The following is a 24,554-nucleotide window of genomic DNA, read 5'->3' as shown; positions in this document are numbered from 1 at the left end:
CTCCCGGGGACGTGGTGCCTGGTGGAGAAGCGGTTAATGCATCCTTAGTTATCATTAGCATTATTTATTATAATGTAGCTATTGCTTGCTACTTGTAATCTGGTTACTTAACGTTTGTATTTGTTATGACGTGTGTTTTGTTGTTTATTATTCGGTTAAACTATTTCTTATACTTTTTAATATTGGTTTTTATTTATGATCCGTTTATCGTTTATTTTTGTATTTACTATGTGTTTTGTTTTTACTTATTCGTTTATTTGTTGTTTTCTTAATACTTTATTACTTAATGATCAGGGATCCTGGTTTTCTCCAGATTACAAAAAAATCTTCTATTTTTTGGGGGGGGTTAAAGAAATAACCCAAAACCCACATTTTTCTGTGATCAGAATGAAGCAGACTAATATTATGCATCTTAGTGGTGTTTCATTTTGCTCAAAGAAAAAGTAACCCCAAATCCAGATTTTTCTATGACTTTCTTAAAATGAAACGACACTAATATTAGTGGTGCTTCATTTTGATCACAGAAAAATGAGGATCTGGGGTTACTTTTTTTTTTAATCTGAAAATTGAGGATTTTGTTTTTATCAGAGAAAACCAGGATCCCTGTTTTATCACTTTTATTGTTTGTTTGTTTGTTTATTGTTTATGCATTACTTATTTGTTACACTTCATTCTTACTAACCACAGATTTGAATCAGTAAGAAGTCCTAGTGCATCTGTCCAGCCCACCTGTTTTCTTCTGTACTTGGATGCCAGCGCTTAGTTCCTTTAGCTGCATTCTGGTAGCAGCATTTAACTTCTGATGGACGCCTTCAGCTGTGCCCTTCTTGCCAAGAAGGCTAACAGCATACTAGGCAACATCAGCAGGAGTGTTGCTGGCAGATGAAGGGAAGTGATTATTCCCCTCTGTTTGGCTTAGGTGAGGCCACATCTGGAGTACCGTGTCCAGTTCTGGGCCCCCCGCTACAGAGGATGTGGACAAACTGGAGAGTGTCCAGCGGAGGGCAACAAAAATGAGTAGGGAGCTGTGGGACATAATTTATAAGGAGAGGCTGAGGGAACTGGGCTTAGTCTGGAGAAGAGAAGACTGAGGTGGGACTTAATAGCAGCCTTCAACTACCTGAAGGGAGGTCCAGAGTGGATGGAGCTAGACCAGGGGTGGACAAAATGTGGCCCAGGGGCCGGATGCAGCCCTCCAGGCCATTCTATCCAGCCCGTGGGACCCCTAAAAAATTTAGAAAATTAATATTTATCTGCCCCTGGCTGCCTATCATGTGGCCCTTGATGGCTTGCCAGAACTCAGTAGGTGGCCCTCCTCCCAAAATAATTGCCCACCCCTGAGCTAGGCTGTTCTCAGTGGTGGCAGATGACAGAACAAGGAGCAATGGTCTCAAGTTGCAGCAAGGGAAGTTTAGGTTAAATATTGGAAAGAATTTTCTTATTAGGAGGGTAGTAACACACTGGAACCTGTTACCCAGAGAGACTGTGGACTCTCTATCTTTGGAGGTTTTAAGACCTGGCTAGACAAAGCCTTGGCTGGGATGATCTAATTGGGGATGGTCCTGGTTTGAGCAGGGGATTAGAGCAGTGATTCTCAACCTTTTTTTTTTTTTGGACCAGGTCCCATATGTAAACATCAATTATCAGTCCCAACTCAGTAAATAGTGTAAGTAGAAAACCACGCCTGGCCCTGCCAGTGCCCCTCGCTTCTGACTCACTGAACCCCACCCCCAGGTCCTGTGGGGCAGGTTGTATGGGTGGGGGGGGCCAAGCAGCCCCAAACAGCCCTTTTGCAAGCTGGAATTCTTCCAGCCGGTAAGGGAAAACCCAGTTTCCCACATTTTTCTCCTTTAAAGGAGAATCCATTTTTAAAGTTTGTTTGCAACCCTTTCATATATTGTGGCGACTCACTTTTGGATCACGATCCACAGGTTGAGGAATGCTGGACTAGGTGACCTCCTGGGGTCCCTTCCAACCGTCATTTTCTATGATGCTATATTTTGCTCCAAGAACCTACTTGTAACTTTAGTTTCTTCTCGCAAGGACCAGTCGCTTTGTATTTTACCAATTTCCTCTGGCTCCTTCCGTAGGCAAGCGTGCAAATGTTTTGCTACAGTTTCTGGGTTGATATGTTGTGTAACGTTTTGGGTATGTGGTAGTTAAAATCCAGGGCATTCTTTGGCCCTAACAGTTTGCATGGAAATATTTACTGGTGAAGAAGAGATGGGGGCAACCAAGGCTGAGTTGGAGGGGGAGCTGAGGAAGGGAACAAGGGCAAGCATGTAGAGGTGTGGTAAGCAAAACTGTTGACTGGGGTGTGCCAGCGCTCCTGCCTGGTCAGATTGATTTCCAGAGTTAGGATCTGGAAGGAGTTTTACTCCATAATCAGACTTGTACGGACTGTGGAGGTTTGGGCCTTTCTCGTAGTAGGGGGTGAGATTCTCTGCCTAGGATCTTGAGCATATATTGACATTTCACAGAAGCAAGAGGTTGGCTTCATCCTGCTTCAGCTGTGCCAAGTTGCAGTGTGAGGTCTGTGTTGCTTCAGGGTTGAGGCAATGTAGAGTTTAGATTATAGATTGCATAGGATGGTTTGGATCAGGATGATCCTGCCTCAGGCAGTTAAACCAGCTGACCTCCAGAGATCCCTTCCAGCCTGACTTCTCTATGATTCGGTGTGGGGAGAAGAGACAGGAAACCAGAGAGGAAAGTGAAGGAAGCTAGAGGCTCAAAGGGTGTAGTGGGTAAGGAGATGAGACCTGGAATTGGTAGGTAGCAGTTTTGGTTCCAAAGCTGCTAGGTTAAAAAAGGAATTGCATCTGAAAGTTACTGGTCAGAAAATTAAGAAAAATATCACTCTTAGACTGCTTATGAAGCTGTCAGGCTTTCTCCCATGTTCTTGATCACTTGGTTTGTGCCTTCTTTCTGCTGTAAGACCTGACTCGGGGAAACTAGGGCTGCTCAGTGGGATAAGTATCATGCAGCTTGCTGATGGAGGCCTTTATGCTAGAAAATGCATCCTTTGTTGTCACGTTAGAACTTCATAAGAAAAATAAATGCCTTCAGCATAGAGGAGCAGCATGAGTGAGGCCTGTTAAATCTGCACTCCATGTTCCCCAACTGAATGCATACTGCATATTGGGTGTGAGGGTGTGCTCATGTGCAATCACTGTAGAAACCGGGCCTACCTGTTGGGTAGCCCATAGGTCTGTACTCTGCAGTAGAGTGAATTTCCTCAGACATTTACAGTTGGATTGTTCCCTCGGAGCTCAATCCCAGACAGCAAACATTTCTAAAATAAACTGGATGCCAAAATAGTCAAGATGGGCAAAGGGAGAATGCATTTTTCAAAACTTTGATTGCCACATGACTAAAGCTTCTTACTGCATTTAACTCTGTGGACAGATAAATGACCAGGAAAATAATTCCTGGCAGAAATGTTCTTAGCTACTCTTATTGGATAACTCCCCAAAATAAGAAATATTTCTAAAAGAGGGCTAATTATCTTAGAACTTTTAAGTGCTACTAAATGAAAATATTAGCAGATTTTACTTCCTCAACCTGTAGGTTTATTTTTCCAAAGATGAACTTGAAGTGAGTCTGAACCTCTAATCACTAAGTAATGATATTGACTGCTCCAGTGGAAGTTTTCTAAAAATTATGACCCTTACACATAAACTGCCTCTCTTGAGATCAGTTGCTTTATCTGTGCCAGAAGACAAGTAAGGCCGCAAGTCCTCAAAGATGTGTGTAATAGTTGAGGTTTTCAGTATGAATTGAATATCTAACTGCCTTTTAAGGGTCTGGGCCTGATCATTTGGGATGAGAGCAAAAAGCCATTGAAGCACACACTTCTTTGCTTTGGCCTTGTAAAAAATAAACATTAATTCCTAATTTGAGTTCATAGCATTGGCAAATCCATCATAATTTGCTAGTTTCCTTTTTCAGGATGGCAATCCTGAAATATCTCTCTCTTTTTAATAGACTATTAGATTATTACTTTCACCTACAGCTGGTTCTTCCGATCTCGTCTTGCAGTTTGCAAAACAAAGAGTAAACTTCCACATTTTTATCTTTTAATATTAAAAATGAAAAAGCATTGCATAATTTTGAAGCAGGATTTTTTTTTCCAGATTGTAGATGTCCGTAAGTTCTGTTATTGTGAAATAATTTGCATTTCAAAAATAATATTGAATTTTGTAGTGGTGGTGTCGCTTATGCATGCTACCTTACATCCAAAATTAGTTGACACAGAGCTGCTTTGAATTAAAACTGAAGTTTATAAGTCTGTTTGGACCAAAGCCAGGATAAAATGCAATAAGGTCCGTTTTAGACTGGTTGAGACTCTTTTTTTTTTTTTAAAAGGAAGTTGCATCTGCCCCCAAATTATGGGACCCTGTACATGTTTGTGCTGAAGGAAAATCTGTAAGGCTGTATTCTGAGATGATGACTTGGATTTCAATTCTACAAACACTGTATTAGAGAAATAGGTCACCAAATACAATGAAAGCATTTTGTGTGCAGTTACTCATTGGCAATGCATAGGGGGTGCATGCAGGTGCACATGCACCCCCTGCAAAAAGACACTGCTGACACTGCGAGTGGTGCCTGCCAGGCGGTTAAAGCTCCGCTCCCCACCCCACTCCAGCAGTCTGCGATTTGCCACTGGCGATCTGCAGGTGGTCGCCGACCACTGGTTGGTGCTTGCTGGCCATCCCCGCCAACAGCGCTGCAGCTGCCTGCAGGATCTTCCCGCTGCCACCTGCAGGAGCTGGCCGTGCTCCCCAAGGCTCTGGGATATTTTTATTCTCACCGTTGAAATACAGATACATATGGAATGGGGCACAGCAGTTGGCAACACACAGCAATGCTATGTAATTGCTCAAGAAATAAGGAAGAATGTTAAATGCAGTTGAAATTGCAGAGGAAGGTTTGAGTTTATCACTTCCCAATATGAATTTCAACTGGGACAACAGCATTTATGTAGGAGGATTAGTTTGGGGATTGTAATCCTTCAGGATTATAACCCCAGTGTAATAGAGCTGTGACCACAGTGACCTTCCAGTGTTAAATAGGAAGGAACTTCTGGAGAGATCCCAGAACAGGAAAGATAAGTCTGCTATAGGAAACTGAGAACCACTGCTTTAATGAAAAAGCCATTGTTAGGATTGCAAAGAATCAGAGGCAATCTTCATTTTACTTGCACAAAAAAAAAAAGGGTTTAGCAGGACTCTAAACTGGAAGAACTAGAGAACCTTACATTGTTATTCTTAAAAGGATTAATTCCAAAGAGGGAGCATCTGGAGTTTTGTCCATCTATTGTGTCTTTTATGTTCTAAGTATACATCATTATTTCAGACTTGGGTCCAAACTTCACAGTTCCAATTTAAAGGCATTGGAGATGGGGAAACATCTGAGGAATGTGGGTCCAAATCCAAAACTTGTTACTGTTTGGATACAAAATTTGCTTGAGGTTTTGGTTTTGTTTTTTTTTTAATTGGGTCTGCATCTGCCCTGTTTTTGAGAATCAAGTCTGCAAATTTATTATCATTTATGTGTGATCCACTTCAGTTATGAAAACTCCTGAAGCACCCAAAGGCCTGGAATGGATGTAGTATGGACTTGCTTTACCTTTGGGGGTTGATGGAAAATTGAAGAAATGTCCTTGAATACGTGTTGTATTTGGTTCTCATTAAAGTAAATGGAAGTTGCCCAAATATGTGGGATACAAGATTACCTTTTAAATAAAGGCTTGATGACTTTCCAGTTTACTTGTCAAGGATATTGTTTCTCATTTATGTGGTTTGCCCACCTGTTTTGTTGAAAGCCTAAATAAATGTATTATCTTGCTTTTGAATGTAATTATTTTCCCCATTTAGAACTTTTGTCTTTGTATACAAATATTTATTTGATACTTCTGCTGTTTCAGTTCTCTAACAGTCATTAAAAAATCTAAATCTGTAAAACAGTTTCACCTACTTATTTCCATTGCATCACTTCTCTATAGCAGGTCTTTCCTTTCTGAAACTGATAACAACCTTAATGCTAGATAGAATCGCCCTAATCAGCAATGGCATTACTGAAACCACAGGCAAGAGTGGGTAAATTCCTCCATCCAGCACGTTATAGATCTGCGCTTGGATATCCAAGTCCTGTTAGGACAAATGTGGAAAGACCCAGCGTCTTTATATACTGTAGTTGTGCTGTGATGCTTTTGTTGCGTTTGTCCCTTTGAAAATGAGCAGTAGACATATGAAAATGCAAAACTCTAGAACTGTGGATTCAGAGATGATACCTTTTTATTAGACCAACTAAGAAATCGCCAAAAAAATCTTTTTCTGCAAGCGTTTGGGCACGTGTGCCTTTCCTCAAGCTCAGGGAAAATTTTAAAGATTGTACGAAGTCCCATAGGTAGTAAATAAAATACAGGTATGTCCCTGAAATGCAACATTACATTGGAGGGTATCAGAAGTGTAGCAGTCTCTGCTGAGCCCATCGTGGATTATTGCTATATAAAACATTTCCAGGATGTCAAGGTAACTACAGAAGCAGTAAAGTTAGGCAGCCCGGGCCTTTCCACATGAAGTCCTTGGTAATGCATAAACAGTGTCTCCAGTATACAGAGGCAGCTCTTTTCTAACTTCAGGTGCCTGACTTTGCAGTCTTAATATCTTTGTAATGAAGCTTTGGTGTTTTAGAAGGGAATTGTAGAAGATAGCCACAGAGCTAGGAGTCCTGAACTGAATTCCTTGGTAATATAAATACCCAGTCTAGAGGGATTTGCCTGAGGAAGTGGTTAATGTTCACAACTCCCTTTTGAGGTGGATAGGAATTTGATGTACAGACTGCTTCTGGAAAGCAGGTCCTGAGGATGCTAACTTTTTATTATTATTATTTTGTAAGATGCTGAGCTGTCACTGGCTCCCATTGAATCCGGCAGAAGTTCTGAGTGCAAAGTAGCTCTAGAAACCAGGTCCTTTACTGCTGTGTCTGTTTTTCTGTATTTAAATAAACTTTTTGAAAATGGGTATAGTGATACGGCCCTATATTTAGGAGTGTTTTGAAGCTTATCTCTGAGTTCAGGTGCTTGGGGGGAAGTGCAGTGCTACAGAAATGTCAAGTAGTTGAATGTTCTTTGGAGTTCATTGTCCAGTTTCAAATCAGTGTCTGCAATTGCCACTGCTGCTCAGATGCAACCATAGTAATTGTTGGTTAAAGAAACTTAATCTTCATCTAGAAGTCTGCGATAAATAAAAACTGAAAGATCTAATTTCATTTGATGCTGTAGTACTTGATATCATTTAAAGCTAAGCTCTAAAGTAATGCATTTTTTTTTTTTTTCCTCTGGGGCACAAACTGCTTTTTGGAATGATTTCTACAACATGATCCTAGTAATAACAAGACCAATTTATTAGAATATGCTACTTGCCTACAGTAAACATAGAAGGAAAACTTATTATCTTGTCTGCCTCTGGAAACAGCTATTTTGGGGCTAGATTTTGTATTCAGTTTCACTGGTAAAAATCCAAATAACTCCAGAATAATAATTCATTTGACATTAATGAATTTGCACCAGAAGGACTGAAAATGGAGATTAGCCCATTTTTATTCCAGCTTGCTGACTCAAGCAGCAATTAATTAGATTCCCTGGAGACTCACAGACTCTACATCAGGGGTGGGCACCTATTTTGGCTGGAGGGCCAGTCAGTAACTTTCAGTGAGTTGTTGAGGGCCGCATGGATAAAGTTGATGGTGAAGATCTTGTTTTAACAAATTTATAGATGAAAAATACACTAAAAATCAGACATCTACTCTAATTTTATTTTTAAAAAAATATTTTATTTTGAACTATTGTGCAGTTGCTTCTACTAGTCCAAAAAAAAGTCAGGCGGAAATTAAGTTGTTCTCCCAAGGAAACCAAAGCCAACCAGCTGGACACTTGGCCTAGGGAACGTTTGCCCAGCACCAGCAGAGCCCTGTCACTGCCAAGACACTCCACAAAACACAAGGGAGCTCCTGCCTCCGCCTATACCATGGTGGGCAAAATACAGCCTGTGGGCCAGATCCAGCCTGCCAAGCACTTTCATCCCGCATGCAGTGCCCACCAATGAATTGCACCCCACCCAGCCTTTCCGCCCACAAGGGTGGGAGCAAGGTGCTCACATGTACGCAGAGGCCCCAACATATGTTATTGTGCCTTGCTCCCACCCTCATGGGTGGAAGGACACAGCCTGGCCAGCACGCAGCTTCAAGGAGGGGCAGCCTCAGGAGACCTGCTCCACTTTCCCAGTCTCCTGCTGGTTCTGGACAGTAGTTAGGGAAGCAGGGCCAGAGCTGCTGCTGAGCGGGAGCATGGAGCTGGGGCTGGAGGCAGCACAGATCCTGTGCCCAGAGGGTGGCAGCAGCACACAGCTTGGGTGTTTAGGGTGGGGGTGAGGGGACCTCCCTCACCCCCCTCCATAGTATGCAGCCGCAACAGGCAGGGTGCTTAGGGTGTGGGTGCTGGTGCCAGGTAGGGCACAGGTCTGGCCAGCACTGCATATGGCAGCGACAGGTGCAGCCTCTGCCAGGCCATCTGTATTGCCAGGGCTCCCTGCCACTCGCACACAGCCTCCATACTCGCTGGGGACAGGAGGAAAGCCCCAGGCACTGGAGCCGGCTGCCTTTCCCAGCAGGGCTGTACAACAAAGGAGGGAAACCCCAGGCACCTTCCCCTGGTGCTGCATGTGAGTGGCAGGAGGACCAGCAGTGGTGGCTGCGCCTCTCTGCAGTGTGCAGCACTGGCCGGGGTCACGCTTCGCTGGGCACCAGCACCTGCACCCTGAGCGCCCTGTCTGCTGCTGCACCCAGCCCCCCAGCATACCTTGTGCTCCACACCACACGCACACTATACAAAACTAAGAATTTATTTTTGAGTGACTTAACGGATATGTTCTGCCTCTGGGTTTAGTGTTGAGTTAAGCCCCAAAATTTAGTGACTGATTTTTCTTCCATTGTTCTGTTTCTCTTGAATGTCTGTTGTAGATAGAAAGGCTGTTAAGTAAGTTTCAAAGCATAGCCATCTTTGCCACCTAAAACAAAATTATTTGAATGAGGGGAAAACGACTCAGAAATGCATCTGACCTTCTAGTGGCACTTTTTTAAAGAATACTACTGGTAGTAAAACGATGGCATTTACGGGCTCCTACACGTGTGGAGCCTGCTCTGACATAGTGGAAATCCAGTGCATTGGAGCAGACTCAACTAATCATTTCACAACCAGCACAAAGACACTGTGCTGATTAATGGAGTCTGCTGGAGCACACAAATTGGCACGCTCCGGCAGCTTTGTGTGACGTGTATCAGCATCTCCACGCTGACAAAATGCCAGCACTTTGAAATAAAACATGTCCAATGAGCTTCAGATCAGAAAGCCCTGCCACCATTTTTTTTTTTAGTATGGGGCGTTTTGAACCAAAGCACTTTGCTGTCAAGCTCATACACAAGCGCAGCTTGCTAGTTAAAGCATCCAGCGTCATGTCAGAACCACATATAAAAATGCCCTATCTTACTGTAGTTGGCATATTGCTTCTTCATCACAATGCAGCTGTGAACTGCATAGTCCATGGATCCATCCAGGATAAATCCAAATACATAATGACATGAAGGGGTTTCTCTACAGTGGCTAATTAAGTGCTTATCTTTTCTCCCCTGACTTCCCTTTTTCCCCCCCTCTTTTTTAACACAACCACTTAGTGCAGGTTCCAACCTAAATTTTATATGGTGGTACTGCATTCAGGTTGATGCACAGTTCTTACTGCACATAGAAGGACTTAATAGTACTCAATAGGGACAAGAACCCAATGCAGGAACATCAGACCAAAGCCATGGCAGCTAGAGAGAAAAGAGGCGGTCTCTAAATACAGATTCCAATCCCTTCCCTCCCCATTGGTGCAATAATTGTTTAATTTCACATGTATTCTCCTGCATTGAGAACCAGACATTGAAAGTGATCTTGATCCATTTTCAGGTGAGGGAGATGCACTAATAGTAAATGAGCTTCCCATACTGGGGGGGGAGGGGGAGGGGGGATTGAAGGAAGATGTTATTATTTATGTATGTGCTAATTTGCAGTTTCACCTTGTGATATTGGACTTCCATCTTAACTTACCCCTTTCCACCCAACTAGTTCTCTGACCTCACTATCCTTTCTGTTGCCTTTTAAAGCATTGTAAGCAGTGAAATTAAAACGTGGTGACCTCTTAAGTATAATCAGTATTGGCTTGTGAACTGTAGTACTTATTCAAATGAATGGGGAACTTCAAAGAGAGATTTAGCCACTCGTCAGACTCAGGTAGACCTATGTGTGTTGGTTGCATACTAGTTTTGAAGGCGTGAGGAGGCTTTTCAGTGTGAAGGTTTTTAAATTCAGTTAAACTGCTTTAAACCTAATATTGTTGCTTTGGTTGTTTGTATGCATGCTCCAGGAGTGTGTGGGGGGTGGGGGAGCACTTTAATTAGAGCAGAGCTGCTTTAATTTAAAGCACCTAAAACATCAAATGAAATTTAATTAAAGCATACCTGCTGCCTTTTTTTAATCTCAGGAACACTGATACATGAGATGCTGGAGTCTGGAGCGTGGTAACTACCACACTCTGGCAGATTCAACTTAGTCAAATCTGCTCATATAGGCACCTTTTTAATTCTAACCTTGGACCCATCTAACCTGTACTGGGTGTTTAATTTCACCTTTCCAGAAACCATTGGAAATGAGGAAGCTGACGATGAAGATGATGACGACGATGATGATGATGACGATGATTCTGAAGTTAAAGAAGAAAATGGTGTTTTAGTTCTGAATGATGCAAACTTTGATACCTTTACAGCAGACAAAGACACTGTGCTGTTAGAGTTCTACGCGCCATGGTGAGTCTGAAAATTGCAAAATTTCCATAGCCCTTGTCTCCCTTCTTTCCTTTCTAACCTGTTCCTGCTACATGATTGGGTGTTGCCCTGTGAAATATAAAAGTGAGACCTGAGTCTATGTTGTATATATTTCACTTACTGCTTTTAGATCAATAAGCAACGCTGCAGAAAAACTGCATAGTTAAACTCACAGGGGGCTGGATCTGGTCTGTTACATATGGCTCAGAAAGGGAGTACAGAAGGGCATTTTATTCCAGCAAGTAGAACTCCTTGCCATATCTGTCTCTAGATTTGTTTAGGGATGGCAACCTATTCCCTTTGCTTGCTGCGCACAGTTTATGGGCTCTTTCCAGAAAGTTTCACAGAATTACCTCTCTTTCCCCCCATAGGCTACCATGCCTTTCCATTGGAACAAAGTCAGCAGCTTTTGACAGTGGAATTTGCAAACTTGTCTGGTTCTTGTGCTGGCTGTGAAATGGGGAGTTGGGGAAGGGCCTCTTGTATCCTTCTCACTGTAAGTGCATGTGTTAGTCTAGGCAGAAGAATCTAGCTCTGAGAAGGACAGAGGCCAGTAACTGCAGTAGGGACTGAACAATGTCTCAAAATGGATTTAAAGTGTCTTGAGGCACTGTAAGGCTTGTATGTAGGAGCAGCCTGACCTTGTTTGCCATGGTACTCTACATGCCTGGAGAAGCAGTCATAATGTTGGTCAGTCCCTGCTCATCCTGTACGCTGTGTGTTGGGATCGTGGCAAGCATAGAGCCGTTTATACCAGCTTTTCTCTGATCATTGGAGGTGTATTGAGAGAGCTGTTTCTGGCCATGTATGTTGCCAGAACAATGTAAAAGGGACACTGGGCATATCTACACATGTACAAATTACTGCACAGTATGGGCATGAGTCTTCATGAGCATGCCCGTGCTGCACAGTAAATAGGGTGACTTACACCAACTTGAGCATAAATTTTGATACCTGCATCATGCAGGTATAAACTTTATGCTCTATTAATTACTGCACAGTAACACTATGTGCAGACTGACTTGGGACGAACTTTACTCCCAAGTCAGTCCACATATAGTGTTAATGCGCTTTAATGCCTGCATGTGTAGATGCCAGCCTATTCCCTTACTGCACAGTAATTTGCCACACAGTAAATTTTAAGTCGGCGTAAATGCAAGTGTAGAAACACCTGCTGTATAGTTTGAATGATTCCATTTCTTAGTCTGGGAATTTTAACAGTACCTCACCATACTTAGGATTGCAGCAGGAACCTTTTGCATATCTTGAATCCTTTCCCCCTCCCCCTCTTTTTTGGTTGTAATAATGCCTTTGCATACATTTGCACTTTATTGAGAGAGTAAGTATGTAAGGGAGAATTTCCTCTACCTAAAAATAACCTGAAATAGGCTCATTTAAGCAGTTAATACTGAATCAAATCTTTCTAAGTGGCTTCCTGTCAACTGGTATCTGAATGATCTCAGGTATGCATGAGCTTTTTGTGGGCGTAATTACTGTTATCTTGCAAGATGCAGCTAACAAGGCAATAGGACATCTGTCACGTTGTGATGTGGCCATACCTCTGCAATGGAAAAATACAAACTTCTGTTTTGCTCCTGCCTCTGTGGTTTTACTCTTCATTTGGCCTTGAGTTTGTCTGTTTTGTTTCAAATTTTTTTTATGTAAATGAGACTTACTGTCTCTTATGCAAACTGTGTCTGGGCAGCAGCCTCTGGTTTTTGTCTCTTTTTGTAATGGTCAGACACAGAACATGTGCGGTGATCTCATGGGTGTAGGGCTACTGTAGGCTCAGTTTACTTTTTCACACAAACTTAGCTGGTTCAGTAGGCTCTTCCAGAACCTGCCACTATCTCTGTGTGTATCTATTCTCTCAACAGCAACATTAGCAAATAATTTAAATAGGGCTAGGATATAATGTATAGCTTTTAACAAGTTTCCCAGATGCCTTTGCAATCACTTCAGTAGATAACATTTTTTACAAAACTTTTAAAATATGAATGGGGAGTTCACCTGTTTCCTTGCTACCAAACTTCGCTTTTGCATTCTCTCTTCCAGTAGGCTACACAGTGATTTAAGAATGTGCTTTGCTTTGCTTGTGTTTTCTCCCCAGTTACTTTTCAAAACCACCCCATGTCACTTTTTTTTTTTCCAAGTGCAATGGGCTTGTGAGCCGTGGACTGTCCTAATCTTTCCCCTAATGTTTTCCCATCAGAGCAAGAGGCAGCCTGTGTTTCTTTTTCCTGACTGCCTATCAGCTAGTTTATTTGTGACTTTGAAAATCATAAGCATCATTGAGATCCCTAGAGTGACCAGAATAAAGACCTTGATGCAAACTGGTTGCAGTCTCAGTGCAGAAAAAACCTTCCACACTTGCCAGTGAAAAAAATCCTCCAGTTATTTTCGGAGTAACTTAAACTTTACTGTATGGAAAATGTCACAATTTGGAGATCTAAACAGCTTCACAGAGGTTCCTAACCCCCCACGAAGCTGAGGATTTGCAAAGTATCTAGTGGTGTACAAAGCTGCAGTGAATAGCTACACAGGACTACTGAGGTGCCCCAGCTCATCAGAGAAGCAATATCCTGTCAAGTAAAAGTTTCAGGAAACATCTGAGCAGCTGCTTCTTAATATTACAGTTTGTATCTTGTGAGCCACCCAGATACAAATAACTCAAGTTCTACTGTATCGGGAACCTTTTTTGTTCTTTAAGGGAACTACATATTTGTTTAAAAGTCTTGAGATTACCATGGAAAAAAACAAGTTACTGAAATATACGGGTCACTAAATCTCTCCTTCTATTCTTGCTCTGAAGTCCTAACAAAAAATACTATTTACATTTGATTGAGATCCTGTTCTACAAGACTTTAGAAAGGCAGCATTGCAAAGTATGCTTTTGTGTTTACATCTCTTGATTATTTTTTTTTTTCAGGTGTGGGCATTGCAAGCAGTTTGCTCCAGAATATGAAAAGATAGCAAAAACTCTGAAAGAAAATGATCCTCCTATTCCAGTTGCCAAAGTGGATGCTACAGCAGCTACTGCTCTGGCAAGTCGTTTTGATGTTAGCGGCTATCCAACGATCAAAATTTTGAAGAAGGGCCAACCGGTTGATTATGATGGGTCCCGAACAGAAGATGGTAAGTGGAGCTTGTTCACTGTATGAAGTGAAGTCTTGCTTCTTGCGAAGCTTGTTAAATACACTTGATCCCTTGGGGATAGGCAAGAATAGTCTGTGTCTGAATGAACAACCCGTTTTGTTTTAGCCAATTTTAAATGAAACGCATTAAAGCCCAGAATCTTGGTCAGGATCTTTTACATATCCAACTGTAGTAAGGTGCATCTTTGACATTCACAGGATCTTCGTGATACGAGGCAGTTGGACTGATACACTGATCCTCTTTTAGGCTTTGAGAAATGCCAACTAACAGCAACCTTGGGTGTTGTGTATTGACAGTGGTTCTGAAACCACCGCATATTTGTCATTTAATAATGTGCCGTACCTTAATCCAGATTGGAGAAAAGAAGTTTCGGAACAAATATTCCAGAAAAGTGGTATAGTTGGGATCCAAATTCAGGAGCTTTTTGTTCTGAAATGGTTTTTGATGCATGATCACATTTTTTCCTTTGTCACACTTTTTAATAATCTTAAATCCCCCTCAAACACGGTCACAACTGCACTCTATAGGTAATAGGTGGTGCAGAGATACTGACTTGCTAACTGGGGTATTCATTGCCTTACAGCAATTGTCGCTAAGGTCAAAGAGGTTTCTGATCCAAATTGGACCCCTCCACCAGAAGCTACGCTCGTACTGACCCAAGATAACTTCAGTGAAGTAGTAAATGATGCTGACATAATTTTGGTGGAGTTCTATGCCCCATGGTAAGGCAGAGTACAAGGTGCTTGTATTTCACAGGGGTGACCCAGCTAGAAGGGAAGGGCAGCAGTGGGCTGCACCTGCCAAATTAAATAAGTGTTCCATCAGCATGCGTCTCTTTTAAAATAGTTTGTTCATGATCACATCCTGCTATTTTGATCCAAATTGAGTTAAGTATCTAACTTGGAATAGTCCTTACACCAGACTTTTTTTTTTTTAAATGGATTTTTTTTTCTAAGAAAATTGTGGCAATAAAATGGAATGGGAGTACACATGGTAAGGATACGCCATCCAGTTATCTCAGACTCTTGGTGTCTTTTGAGTCTAACCTGTATCACTGTTGCTTAATTAGTTTTGTTAACATGGGCTACAATAAAATCATTGATCATTTTTATGTAAAATGTAATCCAAGGTTGGGATCTAGGTCTGTACATACAATCTCAACAGGAGAAAAATTAGACTGTGCAGTTTTTTGCTTCCTGAAGCACCTGGATATTTCCTTGTAAAACAAGAGGAGCATATATTCTGATGCGACTAAAACAAGTACGTCCCTAATTAAAGTAGAAAGCCCATGTTTTGAGAAACTTAAGGATATTAAGGCTTTCTTAGTGATGATGTATTTTCTTCAGGCTAGAAATGTAGACTTCTCCACTTCATTGGAGGTAGGTGAGAAATGTCTATTGCATTTGACCTTTTTTTTTTTTTTTTAATTGCTTTAGGTGTGGGCACTGTAAAAGACTTGCTCCAGAGTATGAAAAAGCAGCCCAGGAGCTCAGCAAACGCACACCACCTATCCCCCTGGCAAAAGTGGATGCCACTGCTGAAACAGAACTTGCCAAGAAGTTTGATGTCACTGGTTACCCAACTCTGAAAATATTCCGCAAGGGCAAGCCTTATGACTACAATGGCCCACGAGAAAAATATGGTAAGAGGGCTTACTTAATGAAAACGTGGTGAACCACATATGTTAGGAAATAACACAATGTAGTACATAACTTGTTCACGTCACTATAGTATTTGCTCAGAAGGGGAAAGTATAGAAGACATGTAGGCAGCATCTCAAACTAGCCTACAAACGTAAGAAGCTAAATTCAGGAAGAAGGTACTGTATGGGCTGATAGGCAGCCATTGATTTAATTGGTTCATTAACAATATTGAAAAACTGTCAGAACTTACAAGATGCACAACATCGTATTGCAATTAAGGCCAGTATCTTCAAGCAGTATCTTAACTTGGCATGAGCAGATTTTTGGGCATCTAATTTGAAATAATAAATTGTCCCTGATTTTCAGAGCAACCAAGCATTCCTAATGCTGATTTGAAGTCAGTGAGAGTTTGAATTGTTTAGCTCTTCTGAAAATCAGTCTTGACTTTATCAAGCATTTGGATCTAAATCTTTAATATAGCTCAGCACTTTTGATTGCTGTAGAGTTCTCATTAGAAGGGGGGTTATCTCCAAATGAAATGTGGCTCCACACAATTGAAAATGTTACAAAAGCACAATATTCAGACTTCTTTTATTTTTGTCTCGCAGGTATTGTTGATTATATGATCGAACAAGCTGGTCCTCCATCCAAACAGATTCAGGCTACCAAACAGGTACAAGAATTTCTGAAGGATGGAGATGATGTCATCATCATTGGTGTGTTTAGTGGAGAGACGGACAAATCCTATCAGCTGTATCAGGAGGCTGGTAAGTTGTATTTTAAAAATATTAAGCTAACTTAGTTGTTTTCAGCCTGTCTGGGGTGGGGGTCATCCATTTCTTCCCCTGATCTTTAATTTAGGTTTTCTTCAATCTATAAAACACTGATTATTCTCTTGGGTAAAAGCTTCCCTGAGGTCTGGTATTTCTCTCTCCTTTTAAGCTTCCTGTCAGGTTTATCTTATCAGGAAAGGAGGGAGAATTTCTTTCTACTGAGGAAAAAGTTTTGTTTTTCTCTTTGTTTTTCTGCATTGAGCCCAACATCCCTTACCCTCCTGGTATTGCTAGTCTCCTCTGATGTTCCCCTGTAGTACTTTTCTCTGATGTAGGGAGCCAGCTGGAAGAAATGGGGTGTAATGGCTACAACAGGGGAGAAGGGGCAGGGGTGGGAAAACATTAGACAAAGCCAGTATTATACACGGCAGAGCAGCAGTTAAGAGAACTGGTTGGAGGAGCATCTAAGATGAGGCCAGATGCAGATCCTGCAGTGCCCAGCTCGTAGAAAAGGCCTTATTTCCCTTTAAGCAAGGATACAGAAGTTGGGAGAACGAGAACTCTTTCTAGGTGCTCAGATGCAGGGGGTCGGGGCGGAAAGGTTGAATAGGACTTATTTCCATAGAAGTATATGGCTGGAAGGGGATTAAGTTCATCTAGTCCAGGGCATGGCAATCCACAGCCTACAACTTTGTAAAGGGATTGGATCCATCCCATAGTGGGATAGATAATTGGCAGCATACAGCTTGTCCCAGTGTCGTCGCTTTCTCCATCTTGTGCTGTGCCATTGATTCCACCTGAAGTCCTGCTGCTGTCTTGCACATCCTGTTGCAAGTACTGCTTACTGTCGCTAATGAGTTCACCCCTCCCCACTGCTGTTAGGAGCAGGGGTCAACACTGCGTCATGGAGGCATCAGCAGGTGGCTCAGGTGCTGCAGAGAGGAGCAGTGGCCTGTAGCAGTGTGGAGGGAAGGGTAGTGGCACACTAGCAGCCCATTACTCCTAAAAAGTTGCAACTTCTGGTCTAGTCCTTCTGCTTAGCCTTTGGTAGGATCAAGCATACATAAATTTTCCTTGACAGATAATTGTATAACCTGCTTTTTAGCAAATTCTGATGATGGGGATTCCTATTCTTGGTCAAGAATATTGATTATCCTATTAGTCTTTAATGCTAAATAGAGAAGAAACCAGCATTGTTGTCTCTTTCCTTCTGATAGAAGAATGCCTGAAATAGTTAGTACCACTCTTGGCATCTACCCAAAGCTCACAAGGCAGCATGATCCTTCCTTTAGAGACCTGCCTGTGACTTGGCATGCGGGTGAAATAAGTACCAGAGAAGATGGTGACATTTTGGTGGGCAAAGCTCAGCTGTCTTCCGCCAAGTGAAAGAGATTTTTTTTAATCCAACTTTAATTTTTTCCCAAACTTTTATTTCTCAGCTAATAGCCTAAGAGAAGACTACAAGTTCCACCACACCTTCAGCAGTGAGATTATAAAATTCTTGAAAGTCTCTCCTGGAAAACTCGTGGTCATGCAGCCTGAAAAATTTCAGTCAAAATATGAGCCAAAAATGCACGTATTGGATTTTAAAGTGAGTAGATGTTCTCATTAGTAACCTAGAATAAAATGTTATTCGCAAGTTTATAAGGAAGGCTGTCTTCATATGTATATTGGAGCAGTTTATATTTTTTTTATAAAATGGCAGTGGTTTTAATATTCCATGAAACTTAAATATTTCTTTAAGGGCCTTATCAAACCCTGCTGAAAATAATGTGTGTCTTTCTACAGACTTTAGGCAGACCCTGTATATTCTTTTCCTAGTCATAGTTTGCTGATTTTCCTTTGAGACATGGCTTTTAATTTTATGACCTTAGAGTTGTTCCTGATGCTTAACTGGGGTAAGCAAAAAGAGTATCAATGCTGCTTTCTCCACACCCTATCAGAAGGCCTGACACTTTTTTTGTACTTTAATGGTCTCTTCACCACTACAAACTTCATGAAATCAAATTAAATGGCTAAAATACTAGAGGTACGCTGATACATCGGTCCATATCTTATCAGCACCAATAAAAGGAAAATTTGATGTTATCAGCAATCTGCCTTTTTTGGCTAATGTGGCCAATTATGTCACCAATAAATACCACGTGCATGTGCACAGCTCCACTCACTCATCACAGAGGCCTCAATCTGCCCCTCTCCCCACCCAAACAGACTTACCAGCCAGACACTGCTCTCCAAGCAGCCAGACTGCATATCAGCAATCGGATCAGTATCAGCTGACACAGCTTGTTAATAATTGGCCATCAGGATCAGGCCAAAAAATCTTTTTTGCTGCACCCCTATAAAATTCTTAATACTGAAGGGGGGTGAGGGAGGAGTGTGCATGCCTGCACGTGTGAAAGTGCTTGTGTTGCAGACTCAATATATGTCTGTATATAATGAAAATAACTTGAAATAAGAAATATATATTTTTGGACTAAGGGAAGCATTTCCTTTACTTCAAACAGGATTCTACTGACAGGTCTGAGATAACGGATCATGTGACAAAGCATGCTTTGCCTCTGGTTGGTCATCGCAAGACCTCGAATGATGCTAAGAGGTACACTAAGCGACCTCTAGTGGTTGTCTACTATACTGTAGATTTCAGTTTTGATTATCGTGTTGGTAAGTTAACTGGAAATGACATTTTTTCTTTCCTCTTGTTCTTCCCTTTTCCCCTGCAAAGTAAAATTCTCTTCAGAGAGATATGAGCAATTGGAAACTGCTAATCTGTTTGTGTTCTGATCACTTCAGCTACCCAATACTGGAGAAGCAAAGTCTTGGAGGTGGCTAAAGACTTCCCTGAATACACTTTTGCCATTTCTGATGAGGAAGATTACTCTTCTGAAATAAAAGATCTGGGCTTGATTGAAAGTGGGGAGGATGTTAATGCTGCAATCTTGGATGAGGGTGGCAAGAAATATGCCATGGAACCAGAAGAGTTTGACTCGGATGTACTCAAGCAGTTTGTTCGCGCATTCAAAAAAGGTAAAAACTACAAAACCCAGTTCTTTTTTCTTTCTCTCTTTCTTCCATCTCAATTTGGGTTGTGGCAGCAATAGAAGGTCATATGCCAACTTCAGCAGAATGCTATACCTGGGAGCTGATAAATATCCCTTTTGTTCCTTCGTGGAGCAATCTTCATTAACTTTGTGTTACTAAGACTACATATTGGTATCTAACAAATCAGTCTCACAATCTGTAAATTTTTGGCAAGAATTTTCAGAAACTGTTATGATGTATGTGGGAGAATTTTTTTTCCCCTGGTTTTCAAATGCCAGCTGTCTGTTCACAAGTATGAGCACCAGACCAGTACCATTGTTAGCATAATGAATCGGTGTATATGTGTTAATATATTGTTGGTGAAAACTAATAAAAGAGTAGAACGTTTTTAGCAAAGAAACTAAATTCTGCTGTCTGTATTTCCCAAGAATGTTATGTTAAAACGTAATTAGCAAGCCAGCTGGTTTTCAGGAAGGAGTTAATTTCATTCAGTGCAAACCATAGCTTCCCTTGTTCATTCTGGTGCAGCTACTCCGATTGTAGGGCACCAACATCTGATATGGGAGTTTTATTATTAATGTATCAAAACAAATTCTTATAGTCTTAACTATTTTTACTTCATAGTAATGGAGGGTTTTGCTTGTTTCCTAGGAAAACTAAAACCTGTCGTGAAATCTCAGCCAATACCAAAAAACAACAAAGGTCCGGTCAAAGTTGTGGTGGGGAAAACATTTGACACCATAGTAATGGATCCAAAAAATGATGTCCTCATAGAATTCTATGCTCCGTGGTGTGGACATTGCAAGCAGCTTGAACCTATATACACTGAACTGGGTAAAAAATACAAGAACCAGAAAAACCTGGTCATAGCCAAGATGGATGCTACTGCCAATGATGTGACAAGTGATCGCTACAAAGTGGAAGGATTTCCCACCATCTATTTTGCTGCAAGCAACAAGAAAAACAGCCCTATTAAATTTGAAGGCGGGGAAAGAGATTTAGACCATTTAAGCAAATTTATAGAGGAGCATGCAACAAAACTGACCAGAGAAAAAGAAGAGCTTTAGATGAGATGGGGGGTGGAGAAAGAAGAGAATAATTTGTACGTCGTAGTTAAAACAAGTTACTGACGCAATTTGTTGTGGGAAAAATTTGGCCGTTTTGAGCAAAGTGGATTTCTGGGCAGTAAAACAATTGCAGTATCTCTTGGGTTTTTTTTCTATTGCAAAAAGAAAAAAATCTTTCTGGACATTGAACTGCTATCTGACATGAATGTCTTTGTTAGTTATGATTTTGATCTCTGAAGAAAAAATACATGCTTTATTTTTTGTGACTATTTTGAGCTTGATTCTTTTTGATTATAAATGCAACTCTTTTTTAACTTAAAAGATTTACCAAATAAGTCTACCAAACAGGTTGGTTTCTGTCTCTTCCTTTAAAGTATTAACTGTTTTTGAGTTTGAATTAATGTGTTTCTGTATATCCACTCAGATGACTGTATCACTTGTTTTTGAGGCCCAGAAAAGAAATTTTAAGTGGTGACATCTCTTAAATTCGTGTTAAGGTTAGATACAAAGGCCTATCTCATTTTGGATTGTGGGTGGCTCCGTGGAAAATGGAAGTAATCCTAAAATAATGAGCATGGATCTGTTTTTGGTAGTTGGCATCTTTTACCAAACTCTATGCCCCCTCCTTATTTCTAAAGTCCCCTGTTTTGGGAGTGTTTCTAGTACTGGGAGCGCAACGGCTTGACATAACAGTATATCCTGCCTTGATTAGTACTGTGTTCTGATTTCTGAAAAAAATTACATCCTTTGTATGTGTGTATCTGAGTATATTGCTCAGTTTTTTAAATGTGAAGAGTTTCATTCCAATTGGCAGCAGGTTAATACCATATTTTCGTACAGGCAACATGCCTTCTTTCCTCTCCTTCCCCTCACCCTTAAAGTGGGCTGTGTCTCCTGAGTAGAGAAGCTGTTTTCTACTGGAAAACAAGTATGCCTGAAGACAGCTGACAAGAAGACTGCCACTTGTGTCTGGTTTATTTAGCTGAAGAGAGCATGTCCTATATTAATATTCTCATAGCTGCAGCTATTGCCTGTGCACTGTAGCTTGGGCCTGAAGCAATAGCAGGTGAGCTGCAGGTAGTATCTTGATGAGTCTTGTGATGTGGAAACTATTTTTACAGGAACTTTATGTAAGAACTAACAGTCTTGCTACTGCCCTTGAAAGGGTCTGGGGCTAATCTTGTGTGACAGTCAGTCACCCTGGGACAGTCTGGGTGAAGCAACAGGACCTTCCTGGTGTGGTAGGAAATGCCTGCTGCCTCACCAAGACCCGTCTCCTGGGGCCACATTTTCTGGGCACTGTTCACAGGAGGATGTACTCTGTTATAGTTGGCTTTGCCATTGACTCTGACTCTGGAGAAATCCTTCTTTTCCCCTTTCTACTCCCCCACTTTCCACATTCCAAAAATAAGATGCATTTTTTAATTTGGAGGTGCGTTGTATGTAGAAAAAATACAGTATATGCATGTATATTCTGGGTTGGTTTGTGTTCATACTGTTCTCTGAAGAAACCTTAGCAATGCCTTCGTTCCCTGTATATACAGTGGGCTGCCGCAGGACTTTCTGCAGCTGCCTAGCACCAGACTTTAGACATTCAGACCTGACTTCAAATGCACTACATTGCTCTGTGGCTAGTTCTGGGCATGCAGCCTGAATATTTGAGCGTGGGTTTCCCCATCTTTCCTTCTCTCCAAAAATGCTAAGTCTATTGGCTAGAGAGGGTTTTCAAGAATCGGTGTGAATGCAGCCAAATCAGGATGCCTAGCATTAGACAAGTGGTTGAAGCTTTTGGGTCTTGGTAAAACTGCCAGATGGCTCTTTGGGAAATACCAAAGAGTTTGGGTGGGGGGGAGGAGGTAGGTAGGAGGAAGAGAAAGAGACTCTTTGAATTTCTGATGAAAGGACACGTTCCTTCTCTGTCTCCAGACATTATGACACTTGAATTGTATGTAGCCCTCAAATTCCATCCAAGAAATAGACCAGATTCTGCAAGGGTTGAGACCTCAAAAAAGGCAAGAAAAAGAGAGACTAAAAAGAGGAGGCTGCAAATACAGTGTAACAGAGACCTTTTGGACTTCATCCTCCAAGGAAAGCTGCTAAAAATATCAGACTTAATACTTCTTTAAAATCCTGTTGGTCAAAGCCAATTAAGCAGCAATTGCAGCCTGTTCTTTGGAACAAAGTGGCTTCTGTCATGTAACCATTGTGACACACTTTTTTGTATGTAGTTTCAGGTGCCAGACGGTATGCTTGACTATACAGTCCTTCCTCCCATCTAATGGAGAAAAGTCACTTCAACTGTCCTTGAAACAAGTACCTTTTTCAGGAAGTAGGTTTTACAACAACCTCCAGGTTCATGGCGTCTGCCTCTCCTGAGAGATTTAATACTGCAGTGTGCTCCATTTGTGGCAATCCCACAGCAGTAATTCCTACTGTGTTTTGGGTTTTTTTGTTCAGAGATGGCTCACATGCTGACAAGGCCAGTTTAAAATGCTGTGGTACAGTGTAACAGATTCATTCCCTCACCCAATTTTATTCCTTGAATTTAGCTCATTACTAATGGGAAATGAGGTCTAATATAACGTGGAGAACTTTGCTCCTATCCTATACTGTCTTTGCTTCCATGTTACCTGAGCCATAAAGCACTTTGTTGCCTGGATGCTGAACTGCTGATCACGTTGTGGGTGTTCCTGTATTGTCAGCATACCTGTTCAGTCATGTTCATAACCAAGTGGGCATGCACCGAATTATTTTTTTTTAAATTAACCAGAGAATGCTTTGGGGAAGAGTACTTGGATATCATAGAAGGCATCACAGAAATGTGGGCTGCTGATTCAATCAATTCTGATTTATTTACCCATCAGAGCTCATAAGTACTTGGCAGCCCTACCAAATCAGGCCTGAATCATTGCTTTGTTTTTAGACACTACACTCATTCCCTTTTCATAAGACAGCCCTCTCCTGTCAGAAGACTCAAATTCCATCCAAGGAAGGATGCTGAAAGGATAGTGCTGCTTCCATTTCTAGGGTCCAGAACTTTTACTACTTGCGGTGTGTGACTCTTGCACCCTGGCCGCAGGACATGAAATCCTTTCTCGGAGCTATAGGTATTGACCTACCTTTTTGCTTTTGAATCTGTACTAAAACGTAATTGTCATCATGCTGAAATCAGCACATTATTTTGTAATTGTTTAAAGCGCCCAGAGATGCCTTCCTCACAATTGGCATACGGTATAAGTCATCCCATATCTTTAAAAATAGATGGTTTATGTATGACCCTTCCCAGTGGACAATAAAAAGCACAGACTGCCCTTTTGTGTGAAGAATGTTAATCAAGCTTTGGCTTGGAGTTTTCTGGTCTTATACTTCCCCTGTGAACAGAAGGATGCTAGAGCCTACAGCACAGGGACTGGATTTTTTATCCTGTATTGGAATGGTGGAGCTGGGCTGTGTAAGGGTGATGAAAGAGTTGGCTGTAGCAGCATTTACTAAGTTTTTTGTGCCATCTGCTTGTAGGTGTACCAGTATGATTGGTTTATTTGTCACCTTTGTGTTACAGCAAACCAAGTGCCAGTTCTTCATTTCATGATGCTGTTTTTGCTTTAATCTTGAGAGCTTCATAGGGTTCTCACCATTTTGGTATTACCATACCTCATGCTTATTAATGTATTTAGCCTCTGCACATCTCTGTGGTAAAGAAATATCATCATCCCACAGACTTGTTTAACATTTGCACTTGGGATCTGGGCTACAGCTGGAAATTAAGCCCTAATCTTCCCCCATCCCACTAGACTGTTTTTCATTCCACATTTGTCCATTTGATTTGTATCCTATTAATAACTTTAAATAAGTCTGCTAACACCTCGAGTCCTCCATCAGAAGTTTGTCACAGAAATGGCTTGTGGAGTTTGAGCTTTTCAATGAATCTTCTTGGCTAAGTTGTAAATATT

General features: G+C 41.3%; 1 protein-coding gene across 1 annotated transcript in view; it reads left to right on the top strand.

Annotated features, from left to right (window-relative positions):
• PDIA4 (protein disulfide isomerase family A member 4) overlaps nt 1-22,074 on the top strand; it is a 22,378-nt gene extending 304 nt beyond the window's left edge. The window contains exons 2-10 of the mRNA XM_019509121.1: nt 10,737-10,905; nt 13,853-14,058; nt 14,663-14,801; nt 15,516-15,721; nt 16,331-16,489; nt 17,935-18,086; nt 19,003-19,159; nt 19,289-19,522; nt 20,189-22,074. Of these exons, the coding sequence (XP_019364666.1) occupies nt 10,737-10,905; nt 13,853-14,058; nt 14,663-14,801; nt 15,516-15,721; nt 16,331-16,489; nt 17,935-18,086; nt 19,003-19,159; nt 19,289-19,522; nt 20,189-20,604 (1,838 nt within the window). The 3' untranslated portion in view covers nt 20,605-22,074. The remainder of the gene's footprint in view (nt 1-10,736; nt 10,906-13,852; nt 14,059-14,662; nt 14,802-15,515; nt 15,722-16,330; nt 16,490-17,934; nt 18,087-19,002; nt 19,160-19,288; nt 19,523-20,188) is intronic.
• The last annotated feature ends 2,480 nt before the right edge of the window (nt 22,075-24,554 follow it).

This window comes from Gavialis gangeticus, unplaced genomic scaffold (genome assembly GCF_001723915.1).
Source record: "Gavialis gangeticus isolate Ggan-Ray unplaced genomic scaffold, GavGan_comp1, whole genome shotgun sequence".
In the NCBI taxonomy this organism is placed as follows: domain Eukaryota; kingdom Metazoa; phylum Chordata; order Crocodylia; family Gavialidae; genus Gavialis; species Gavialis gangeticus.
Note: the sequence above shows the minus strand (reverse complement) of the source record. Positions and strands in the feature narration are given on the sequence as shown.